This window comes from Rosa chinensis, chromosome 4 (genome assembly GCF_002994745.2).
Source record: "Rosa chinensis cultivar Old Blush chromosome 4, RchiOBHm-V2, whole genome shotgun sequence".
NCBI classification, from domain to species: Eukaryota; Viridiplantae; Streptophyta; class Magnoliopsida; order Rosales; family Rosaceae; genus Rosa; species Rosa chinensis.
In genome coordinates, this window is record NC_037091.1 from 24492110 (window position 1) to 24504951 (window position 12842).

The following is a 12842-nucleotide window of genomic DNA, read 5'->3' on the forward strand; positions in this document are numbered from 1 at the left end:
TTATATATCTTCCAATTGTGGTACCTAATTTTGTTGGTACTCCTAGCAGTTAAGCGCCGGCCACTAACAGAAGTCAACTACTAGGAAAATGTAAATGAAGGGGCCAATTACTTCAATTTTTCAGGCTGCCGACAAACTGTAACCTGTTGGTCTCATGAGAAATCAAACACCGTGAAAGTTATAAGTTCGAATCTCACTGACATCATAGATAAATTACAATGGGACGCAGTCAGTTTGAAACCGAAGAGAAAAAGAACAAATTAGTACTTCAATTTGCATGGACATTAGGGGGTGTTTGTTACATGAGATTGGATGAGATTGGACATTCTCTTATTTAGCTTGTGTTACACTATCCCATGTTTGACAACAACATGGACTCTTTTAAATGAGACTCTAGAGTCTCAAAATCTCCCCCACAATGACCCCAAAAAGTAAAAAACCATGGAATTGTGGAAGCCTCGTTCTACACATCGCTTCTGTTCATCATCCTCACGACCTCACCTCCTTTTACTTGCAACTCAGCTTCATCTGAATTGTTAGATTTTCAATTTCTTCCCATCGATTCCTGAAATTTCTCTGTAGAAGGAGGATTTCTGGTTCTTTAATCCTCTCTCTCCAATTTCATTTCAGATCGATTACTGGGCAGATCGTGACTCCATACAGATGCACACCTTTATCAAAAAGATGATCCACGGTAAGTACAATGCCTTGAAAGGGAGGAAGCCCAATTAATGTTAGATGGTAAATTTTCGATTGGAGATTGATATTTCTCTTGATCTCCTCCTCGTGGAGATTGAATCGTGGATCTAATGCTTTGATTGAATGTATTTTCCTACTGAAATGCTGTCTATTGATCTGGATTTTAAGTTTTCTCCATGTGATGATTTCCTATTGAAATGCTGCCTATTGATATGGATTTCCTACATAAATGCTGCATATTATGCTCTTTAATCCTATTATACTCTTTAGTCCTGCCAACAACAAACATGAGTCAAGTAGTAGAATAGCATAAACCAAGCTAGAGGAGTCTAGGACTGTTGTAGAAATTAAAATGGGCAATGACAGTCCTGTGAAACAAACATGCTCTAGTAGTAGTACAAGGAACAACAAATGTCTTGCCAATATCATTTCATCATCTATGGTACTCCTTTCACTGTATCCAAGTATGGCCCAATACTGCTTAGAACTCCATATCAAAAGCCCATGAAGCCAATCCAACTATTTTCATGTCTCCAGAACAAAGAAGTAAAGTTGCCTACAATCTTGGGACTACCCTATCAAATTGTGTAGACAACTAGACATCATATTTGAAAATAACAGAATCATTTAGGGTTTAGGGCTCATTAGAAATATCTATATCAGTACTTAAGTAGTGATACCTAAAACTGAACTACTGCTCATTAGGAGAATTACCCAACTCCTCTACGTTATTATTTCACCCAACACCGGTAAAGATTTGTTCATGAAACATGCAGAATAAACACAAGATGATTCCATTCACAAAAGTACGGAGCTAAAACGGTGTTCCTGAACAAGACTCTAGTAATAAACAGCTGTTACCCAGCAGGAAACTAGGGTTTAGTCATTCTAGGACTGGAAAGGAATACATGAAAACACTAGTAAGAGATGGACCCAATAAACCTCAGCTCAGCAGTTTATGTTTATCACTAATCTCAAGGCCAACCCTGGTCCGCTCCTGGAGAAGGAAGTTTGGAAGAATGCATCTACTCATCTGAGCTCTACTTTAAAGCATCTACTCATCTAAGCTCTACCCCTAGTCTTCACAATTTCTCGGAAGTTTGTAACCAAAAAGTTGTGCAAAATTGCAAGGGGGAAATTCTTCTACCCAATATAGTTCCAAATGAAAAGAATGCCACCATGAATTATAACAGATCAGCAGGGAGGCTGTGATACAAGCACAACATATAAGGTATAAATATGCTGGCAGATGCAACAGTTAATTAAAAGATCATATACGTACAATTGTAAAGAATGATACAGCAACGAATCTGCAATTCTTCAGCCAGACATCCGAATCTCTATAGCATGAAAAAGTTGACAATAGCACTCCAGTAGTCAGCCAGCTGAAGAGCAAAGATTTGCAATAAAATCACTGAATAGACAGAAAATAAGTTATAAACCAATAAACTCTTGTGTGTATGAGCAGTCACAGAAAATCAGGAAACTAAACCTGAACAAGAATGCTTTTTCCAGTTTGACCTTCAATAACCAAGCCTGCTGTCAGACCAATCATCGCCCATGCGCCATTAATTGCTTCTATTTGTCGTTTTCTCTATAATCATTACATTTATTTGTAGAAATATATTAGTACCAGACTGCATTTCAACATCAGCTGACACCAATTATATCATGTATTTTTGTCATGAAGAGGAAGCAAATAAGAAAATAAATTATACAAGCCTTGTAAGAAACCAAGTTTTATACTACAGAAATCGATATCACGTAGAGATTGAATCTAAAAAGTGGTACATGAGCAAATTAATTTTTAATACAAAGTGCTTTTATAATTATTGATGCAGTAAATTCACTGCCTAGATACCAGGATCAACAAACTCTAAGGTTTAGGGCTTTAACACACAGGTTTTGTAAGGTAGAAAGTGAAAACTATGAACTAGGAATCCCTCCCAGGTTTCTCACTCACACAAGGCTTCACACCAACACTCCAATCTCAGGAAAACTCAGAACTACTCTGAAATTTTTTTATTCATCAAGACATATCTGGCCACTTGGCACTTACACTTATTTATATTTGAGCAGATAGCTCGTATTAATTAGCATTAAAGACTCATTCATAGCTAGGGCTGTTACACTTCACAAAACTGAAGCATAAAAGACCTAATAAAGGAATTTAAACTCCTAAAACTGAAACTGAAATAATAAAGAGACACCTGCCTAGAGACTTCTAAAATGAAAGCAATTAATCAAGCCATATGGAAAGGGAGTGATTAGCTGCTCTCTTTTTCCATTTCTTTCACTCGTAAACCTTAAAAGGTTTGACTATGATGTCCTCATCAATTATTTTCAATCATCAATGGTAAAGTTGAGAACTTTGTAGCCAATAACTGATGGTACTACATTTTTCCAGACAAGTTAGTTTTCCTTACCCTGAAGTTCTCCTTTGTTTTAATTTCTTCCATTTGTTTGGCAGCCAATCGCTTGGCTTCCAAAGGATCAACCATGATCACCTCATTATTTCCTTTCTTTTGAGACGCCTGTACCAAAACAAAATAGATATCAAACATCTTTCTTTTTCAAGAAAAAACATGGTTTCCTTTGGTGAACTCCAAGCTAACAACAGATGGTAAAGATGGCATATAATAAGTAAACTTATTTTCACCAGTTGACTTCAATTTGGTCATGTGAAAAGGTTGTCAAGGCATGGAAAATAACAAGTGAAAGATGCAACTTATTCGAGACTTCTAAATTAGCATGATTTTGACAAATATAGTTCAGACAATTTTTCTAAAAACTCTGAAATTAGTAAGCAATATATAACACCATGCTTCATTAATCTCATAGTCATTTCTTATTTTTTAAGATTGATATCCAATAGAATTCCCTACATAATAAGTCATGGAGTAACTTGCTTCACAATAGCAGTGCTGACACATCCTTAGATGCAGCTTGAAACCAGTCAACAACAATTAATTACCGATGCTCAGCTGATATATGATGGATTGTACTAACAAGAATGGAACATCCTTGCTCACCTTATAAGGACGCATGGAAAAAACAATGTCTATTTAGATGACAGGATGAAGAATTAGTAACTTAATGCACTTCAATATAATTTGAAGACTTGCTCCACTCCAATTTTCCACTATGTCAAGCAGATTTGGAATTGAATAACATGTCTTATACAGCAGTCTAACTATTTAGGATAGAATACTAAGAAATTGTACTTGAAGTCTTAAACTCGTTACATGCGGTCATTTTACTCTTCTTAGTACTTAAATCTTTTTTTAAAATGCAGCTTCACCTGCACTCTACAAACTGAGGCTTAAATCATAATAAAGTAATATCAAACAAGCAGTGAAGCATATATATCTATAGCCTAGATACCCAACACTGATTGATTAAACTACCAACTACATACCTAAAAAAATCTTTGACCATATTCAAACCAAATATATTGGTGTTATACATGTGGAATCCTTGGGTGCATACATTAGGATTGGGCAACATTTGAAGGGCGTGGCCATTGGTTCTGTAAGCAACTATGTTTCCACCTTGGTATCTTCTCCATCCCCACCTGGAAAAGTAAGCAATTTTTCAATATATTTGTTAGAGAGAAACATGCTAGCAACTTACCAGTATAAATCCTAAATCACTTATGAGACAGCCAGTAAAGATATAACTTCACTAACTGACAGTACTCAGTCAAATCCCCAACCACTGATGAATAAGGCGATCCTGGTGACTACAGATAATCAATTTCATTCTTGTGCTTCCTGTTTGAGGTCATTTTTACCTTCTGCAGTGCAGGCACTTATCTTATGACAGAATCTCTATCAGCATTCTTGCCCAGCCATATCATGTTAAAGCAGAAGTTATTCATTGAAAAATGCAGAGGTATTCCCTGACTTTCCTTTGTCAGTTCTTTTTTATTAGCAAAAGTACCGAAAGAAGGCTAAACCTGAACACTAGGAGAACTCCTCTCATAATTATTTTAAAGAGGATATGAACTCGTGAAAACAATCAAAGCACTCGGATTAATGCATTACAGTAACGCCATATACCAACAATAAACGGAAACATTTTCACATTTGATCATGACATGAACTGTAAGGTTACATTATGGCTCTGAACTCCATTTGCTTTAACCAACCAACCAACCAACCTTTTTGCACCCTCAACACTACTGTTGCAATTCCATCCAATTTATCTTTCTTAAATCTTACAAACATAACCCAGAAGAAAAAAAACAGCACAGTTTGTGGCACATGAAATGTAAAAAAAAAACAAAAAAAAACACAACACTACCATTATTATGGAGATGGCCAAAAAGAAGAGGAAGAAGGGAATCCACTGTTCTCTCAATCTGGTAACTCTTTGTTACCCAAAATGGGAGTCATGGCATTAAAAATTTAAATTTTGATTCTTCTCTGAATAATTTCTTCAGCAGAAATGAACAAGGTAAAGAAAAAACATCATTACTGGAAAATGTACACTTGCTGGTTTTTCAAATTCTGAGCAACCAAACAGAGCATGGACAAAAATTATAGAAACCCACTGAGAAGTCTACTTATTAAGATGTGGGTATGCGAGTTTCATCCTTAAAAAGACAATTGTATTCTTCTTCAATAAGAATTGGGTCAGCAAAAGACATGTGGAGTGAAAAAGAGAAAAGAGTTAGAGAGGAGGAGGAGGAGGAGGAGGAGTTACTTGTAGGGAGTGGGAGTTGCAGAGAGGCGATGGTGATTGAGAGAGAAGAGAAGGTGGCCTCCATTGATAGGTGGTAGCAAACATGTGGACGACATCTTCACCCTCCTTTCTCTAATTTCTTCTCCTCTCCTCTTCTCTATCCATTTCTGTTACCAACTTATAAATTCTTAGTCCTTTTTTATTTTATTTTATTTATTTTTTCTACGGTCGACCCCGCGTAGGCCTTTTAAGTTTTGGCTCAACGGCGACGTCTTCTTTCTCTTTGTTTTGGCACACTCCCAGTTCCGACGAAGACACCGGTTTGTGTGTGTATATATATATTATAGAGTTTTTTTAAGGGAAAATGATCATTTACCCAATTTTAGGCTAAAAATTGCCCACTTGCTCCACCAACTGTTTTTTAACCTCATTTACCCAAAACACTCTAAGGGATTATTTCCCCTTTACCCAATTAATTCTTTTTCTTTTTTTTTGAGACTTTTTTGCCCTCTCCTTCTTTCTCACTTAGAGAGAGAAGTCACCCTCCACCTTGCTGTGCTCCGGTGACCGGCGACCGGACTCCGGCGACCGGTGACCGGATTCCGGCGACCGATGACCGGAATCCGGCTATTCGAAATCCCACGACCGATGACCGGAATCCGGAATCCGGCTATTATTGCCCCCAGTAATCATATTACTGCCCCCCAATAATCATATTATTGCCTCCCAATAATCATATTATTGCCGTCCAGTGAATTGTATGAAGGGATAATGCTCATACACCCGGTTTCTGATAAAATACTTCCCAAAAACCCCACTAAACTAGTTTTGTTCCTCTCCACCCAGACTTCTGTCCTTTTCATTCCTTCTCACCCAACTCTTCCTTTTTCTCTCTCAATCATATCCTTTAAGATGTCTTTTGCATAGTATGTTCTGTTTTTTTTTTTTTTTCTTCTTTGATGAAACGTGGTGGGCCCATTTTTTATTTTATTTAAACAGAAGCATGATACGAATTCATCCTCTATCTCAAAGGTAAACAGTACGTTTTTACTATTCATAATTTCGATCGTCGACAGACTTGAATTAGTTGCTATATGTAGAAATACCAGCAAAGAACTACAAGAAGAAAGAGAAAAGCTGAGAAAACTAAAAGCCTATAGAGATAATCTTGATAGAGAATCACCCAACTATTGGGATATTATCTATAGACTACAGACTAGAATCTATCGAATAGAAGAGGAGATAGATAATCTCTTAGATATTCTGGAAGAGGAACAAAAACCTCTTGATTATTTGAGCATTGGTTAGATCCGCACATCACTGGTATCAGAGCTTGTAAAATAGCTCAAGGAGAACCCCTCCTTAATGGGGACAATGTCAGAATTGTTATTAGAGAAAATAAATTCTCTACTAAAATCTTCTGATGAGAAATATCAGAAGCTGTTATCAGAAGTATCTAGATGTCAGTCGACTCTAGAAAAATTTCCTGCTATAATCCACCAATTGGAAAGATTGGAAAACAAACTGGATTATATCAAAGATCTTCCAAAAACGGAAGAAGAAAAACTAACGAGTGTTAGTAGAAAAGTCAAAGAACAGCAAAAAACGCTGGATTCTATACTGAAGGACAAGAAATTGCCTACAGTAAAAAAGAAGACTAATGGATTCAAACCATTAGAAAAACCAGATACAAATCGTGTTCCAAACATGATTTTTCTGGAACCTTCTACTAGTCAAACTAATATCCGGTATGAAAACCCGGAAAAAAGAGAAATGAAGATGTTAAGCATCTTTGGAAAAAAGAAAGGAGTTCAACTTCTAAATGCCGAAGAATTTGAGTTCAATGAGATTGAACAAGAAGTAAAAAATTCCTCAATCCCAAAGTTAGATTTCAAACAGATCTACAAAAGAGGAAAGTTTGATCTAATGGACAGCCATTATTTTAAACTACTGGAGATTACAACCCCAGCAACCGCCGGTGGAGAGACTGATCTTCTACTGATCACTCCAGCAGAAGTTGCCAGAGCACAAGCAAAAAAATATCAATTTATGCATATTGGAGCAGTCCAAGTAAGCATAAATCTGCTTGCTCGAGAAGGTATAAACTGTTCAGTCCTATGTGTGCTACAGGACAATAGGTTAACAGACTTCCAAGCTAGTCTGTTGGGAACACTCGAAGCATCTCTATGTGATCAAGTGGCATATTTCAACTGCTTCCCCAACTTCACCACCAGCTTGAAAGATGCAGCTCACTGTCTCAGACTGAGAGTCAAGACAGATGGCATATCCATGAAGGAAGACATGCAAGAACTAGCAATAGTATACATGATATACTATAAGTTGATGAGTACTACAGTAGCCCCTAAGACAAGGATTACAAATATCCCAGGTCTTACTACTGGATTCCTCACCAATCAGAAGAACCTTTCACAGCAAATCCACAAAGTTACTTGGAATGAAGTAACATTTCCTCTTGAATGGAAACTATCCGGTCCAAAAAAGCAACCGGAAAGAGCGAAAGCAAAGATCTACGAGAGCAGAAGAACTGGAGAAATCAGCCTCAACTTCGACAATCACAGAAAAAGTGATGTCTGTCCTGAGAACCTCAGGATAAACAGCAATCTTCTGAGAAGAAGCTATAGCACCAGAGAAGCTAGTGTCAGCGGCACAAAATCCATTATAGAAGAGCCAATATCAGAAGAAGGTCTAGAAGCTGATCTAAACAGACCCGTCCATATGCTCAGAGCCAAGAGACTCTATGATCTTTATGAAGAAGCTGAGAATTGTGAAAATCCTGAACGATTAGAAAAACTAATCGAAGAAATGAAAGAATTCAAATTCAGAAAGACAAGAAAAGTCTTTCCTTATCAAGATATTGAAATGGAAGATGGAGAAAGCTCCAGAACTTTCATCAAAAAAGAAACAAGGGAAACAAAACTCCCATTCCAAAGAGCCCCCACGGGTAAAAAAGGAGAAAGAAATTCTCAAAGATTTGTCCCAGAGGACAATCTACCCAGAGTTCCTATTACCAATTACGGAATCTGGTTGAATCTAGACAAGAGTCTAGACAAAAGAAAATCTATTGACCAATGGGTAGACAGCCTGATGATGGCCTCTGCACTTACCCTTGGCAAATTTGAAGCACCAGATTTGCAGGTGTACTATGAAACTACTCTCACTGGAGTGGCAAAAAAGTACTACCTATCTTTCAAAGAGACTGCCAGAGGAAGAGACTGGCTTGAAGAGATAAAAAATTCAAAATCTCCGTATGATTTTGCAGTACCCCTGTACGATCAGTTCTGTGGAGATCTCTCAAATCTGAGTGATAAAGCTAAAGAAACGGCAAAATCAAATATCTATGCTCTCAAAATCTGTGACATGAGATATTTTGAAGAATACCTGAATGAGTTTCAGGAATATTACTGTACCATTGGTGAACTAGAAAATACTGATCTAGTCAACCTATTGCACAGAAAGCTCCCTGAACCATGGAGAACAGCTGTGAGAGAAAGCATAGCTGAAAAACCAATTGAAAGATTTTCAGTTGGAGGAATTGCTGACAGAATCCGACAACTACTGAAGGAGCAATGCAAAGTCAATCTTAGAGCTAAGATGGCCAAGAAGCAACTCAAAGGAGTTGAAAATTTCTGCTATGGAATACTAGATATGCCCACAAACTGGGGATGTCAGGAATCCAAATTCCACAGAAAAAAGAAAAAAGAAAAATATTACTCTAAAAAATTCAAAAAGAGTAATCAGAAGAAGAATTGGAAGTTCAAGAGAAGTTCCAACTACAAAAAGCAACAAAAAGAAGATCCAGAAAAGAAATTCTTCAAGAAAAAGAAGAATACTCATCAGCATAAACAACCTAGCAAGAAAGCTTGCAGATGTTGGTTGTGTAAAGCTGAAGGGCACTATGCCAATGAATGCCCAGAAAAGGGTAAAAGATCTACTAAAGCTCTAGCTCTCTTTGAAGAATATGAGCAGATAGTGGAAGTAGCAAACATAAAAGGCTACGAAATAGCCTATACTGAAGATGAAGATGACGGCAGGTCAGTATACTCTGCCTGGTCTGAAGAAGAAACTTCATCAGAAGAGTCTGAGATTGATTCTGAAGCAGAATACTTCGAATCCAGACAAATGAATGTTTTAAAAATCAAAAACTGGGAAGAAAGTAAGACAGAATCCTTCATGTCTTCCTATCAGGTGAATCCTGGTTCATTCGTTTGTGACTACTGCTTCTGTCACGAAAAGAATGGTCTTCCTATGTTCTGTGAAGAGTCTAAGAAGACTTATCATAAAGAATGCTTCATAGCTGAAGCAAGAAGAAAAACCAAGAATGGTCTTGTCAGCCAGTTGGTTGAACAAGAATATGAAGAGTATTTTGCCGAACAAAAGGCAAAAGAAGTAGAAACTCTGTTCCGGGAAACCATGGAACAACCATCTTCCCCGAAAAAGGAAGAAATCATCGATGAAGAAAAAATCGATGAGGATATTGAATTGGTTGAAATACCAGAAAATGTTGTTGAACTGGTAAAACCACCAGAAAATGTTCATCTCTTAGAAAGACAAGAGGCTACGGATACATGGGATCTACTTGGCCAACCATCGGGCAAGTTTGATTATAAAGTCAGATATGATCCTCCATCCTGGTTCAAAAATTCGAACAACCAAGAGACAATTCCTACAAATTGGGATGATATTGATAAGTCATCTACTCAGGAAAATGTTCCGAAAGAAGAATGTAAACCATTCATTCCAACGGAACAAGCTCAAGAAAATGAGCTTCATCAGTCAAAAGTTGTCTCTACAAGTAAATACAGCAACTACATAGAGATTGGACTAAAATTCCCTGATCATAAAAAATATCATCTACATACCTTTGTAGATAATGGATCGGGATTTACTGTTGCAAAGAGATTTAAAATCCCAGATGAACTCTGGAAAGAAGATAAGAAAAAGTCAGCTACTGGTGTTACATTTGATGGAAGCCATCTCACCATGAAGAAAGTAGCAAAAAATGTTCATATCACCATTGGTGGAGGAACATTTATCATCCAGAATGTTTGGCAATCTGAAGGCCAAGGATCTGATTTCTTGTTGGGAAATGATTTTATTCTCCAACAACGATTCATTCAGGATGAAGAAGCGATAGGCTTCAGAAAAGGAGAACGGGTGTTCTGGGCTGACCGCCTCACACATGCATTCAGTGTGGTCGGTCCCGGTTTTACTACTCAGTATCAGAGATCGCAACAGAATAGTGGTGATCTTACCCCCTACAAACCCAAATTTCAACCCATACTCCAAATCAAGCAACAAGAAGAATTGCTTGTTGAAGAATCTTCGGAAGAAAAAGAAGAAGAAGAAACTAGTGAAGATGAAGAAGCTAGTTTCATCCATGAGCACAACCTCAAGCACTTTCAGAACAAGCTTGAGTCTCAGCAAATTCCCACTCTTGAAAAAATCAAGAAACTACTCGAGCAGAATGTAGATACAAATCCTCAGAAGTTTTGGGAAAAAGACCCAGTGGTCTGTGAATTGAGATTGCATGACATGAACGCTATCTGCCATGTCAAAGCCATTCCTCAGTACAAAGAGGAAGATCAGAAAGAATTCAGAGGTGATATTGAAGATCTCCTGAAGAAGAGATTAATACAACCTTCCACTAGCCCTCATCATGCTCCAGCATTCTACGTGAGAAATCATGCAGAGAACCTACGAGGAAAAGCTAGAATGGTTATTGACTACAGAGATGTCAATAAGAAAACTGTCAAAGACGGTTATCAGATCGCTCAAGTCAGGGTACTAATCAACCAGCTCAGAGGAGCTAAAGTCTTTTCGAAATTCGATGCAAAGTCGGGTTTCTGGCAGGTCAAGATGCATCCTGAGAGCATACCTCTCACTGCATTTGGAACACCACAAGGTCATTACGAATGGCTAGTAATGCCTTTTGGTCTGAAGCAAGCTCCCTCAATCTTCCAGAGAAAGATGGACAACATCTTCAAGCATGTAGCGGAGTTCTGCGTCGTCTACATAGATGACATCCTGGTCTTCTCCAAAAACAGAGAAGAACACATGAAACACCTCCATGAGGTAGTAAAGCTGATAGTTCAGCATGGAATTATCCTAGGTGAGAAGAAAATCTTCTTTATCCTTGATGAAGTTGATTTCCTAGGGATAAACATCAAGAATGGAGTCATAAAGCTCCAACCACATATCCTTGAAAAGATCTGGAAGTTCCCAGACAGGATTCCTGATGTTAAGAGTCTAGAGAGATTCCTTGGTGTCATAAATTATGGGAGAGATTTTATCCCCAAGATCTCAGGGTTAACAGCAATGTTATCTCCTAAGACAAGTTCCAAAAGAAAATGGAGCTTTACTGAAGATGATGAAAAGATCGTGAAGCAGATAAAAAATCTCTGCAGGAACCTCCCTCCTCTTCAACAACCAGAAGAGAATGATGAAATTATCCTCCAGACAGATGCGAGTGATAATTACTGGTCCGGTGTTGTTCTGGCGAGAGCGCCTGGAACTAACATTGAAAAAATCTGCAAATTTTGTAGTGGCAAGTTTAGCCCTGCAGAATTGAATTATCCCACAGGGGAAAAAGAAATTCTAGCTGTCAAGAAAACGATTTTAAATTCTCCAGCATATCTTGGAAAAACCTTTACTGTCCGCACCGATTGTGCCAGAGTAAAGAATTTTAAAAATTTTAAACTTGACAAAGCTGCTGATAGAGGAAGATTAGCCAACTGGCAATTGTTTCTTAACCAATATGATTATACTGTTGAATTAATTGCAGGAAACAAGAACTATCTTCCAGACGCATTGACCAGAGAATTGGCAATGTTCAGCCAAAGAGAAGACGACGAAGGTCGTAATCCCAGAAGCAGAAGAGCTGGGAAAGAACAGGAACCTGAAGAGGATCCGACAGAAACCAAAGAAAAAATCCTTAAAAGGTTTCTGCTAAGCTCAAAAGGCTTGACCTCAACTGATCAATCCCAGGGTAAAGGATTGGCTAGCCCGTCTCAAACGGCAGACGGTAAAGGCTCATCAAGACCGTTGACGGCTGCTGCTTTGCCAAAAAGCAGACCAACTCCCAGCGGAGTTATAAATGTTTTTAATTATGAATTAAGAACTTTTGATACTCCTGTGTTCAGAACTGGCAGGAGATTAGCTTATCACCAGAAGGCAATCCTGGACAATCTCTTATTTGCCTTTCAGGAAAGAAGCAGTGGTCTAATGTTCCCGGCACTCTTTGCTCTAGCTGAAGAGCTTTATGAAAATGCCAGACCACAGACTGAAGAAATCCATATGCAGCAGAGTGCTGTAAGAAAAGAAAAAATTTCCTTTCTTGAAAGTCCAGAAAGTGCTAGGGTCCCTATCATGGCACTTAAGGAATCAGATTGGCATGAATTCCACAATCTGATAGGAAGGCACAATTCAGAAGACCTGGT

At 38.0% G+C, this 12842-nt stretch overlaps 1 protein-coding gene across 4 annotated transcripts; it reads right to left on the minus strand.

Annotated features, from left to right (window-relative positions):
* Positions 1 to 233: 233 nt before the first annotated feature.
* LOC112195826 lies at positions 234 to 5591 on the minus strand. 4 transcript variants are annotated; one of them, XR_002934805.2, is made up of 6 exons: positions 5407 to 5588; positions 4189 to 4273; positions 3126 to 3233; positions 2192 to 2293; positions 1982 to 2084; positions 234 to 671 (listed from the first exon to the last, which is right to left on the minus strand). XR_002934805.2 is itself a non-coding variant. In XM_024336040.2 (5 exons), the coding sequence occupies exons 1-5, from the start codon at positions 5499 to 5501 to the stop codon at positions 2111 to 2113; spliced, it is 393 nt and encodes a 130-aa protein (XP_024191808.1). In that variant the 5' UTR covers positions 5502 to 5591; the 3' UTR covers positions 1478 to 2110. The 4 variants fall into 4 exon arrangements, 2 of the variants coding, with proteins under 2 accessions (XP_024191808.1, XP_024191807.1); XR_002934804.2 differs by lacking the exon at positions 234 to 671 and adding an exon at positions 1478 to 1905; XM_024336040.2 differs by lacking the exon at positions 234 to 671 and having other exon boundaries at positions 1478 to 2113; positions 5407 to 5591.
* Between the last annotated feature and the right edge of the window lie 7251 nt (positions 5592 to 12842).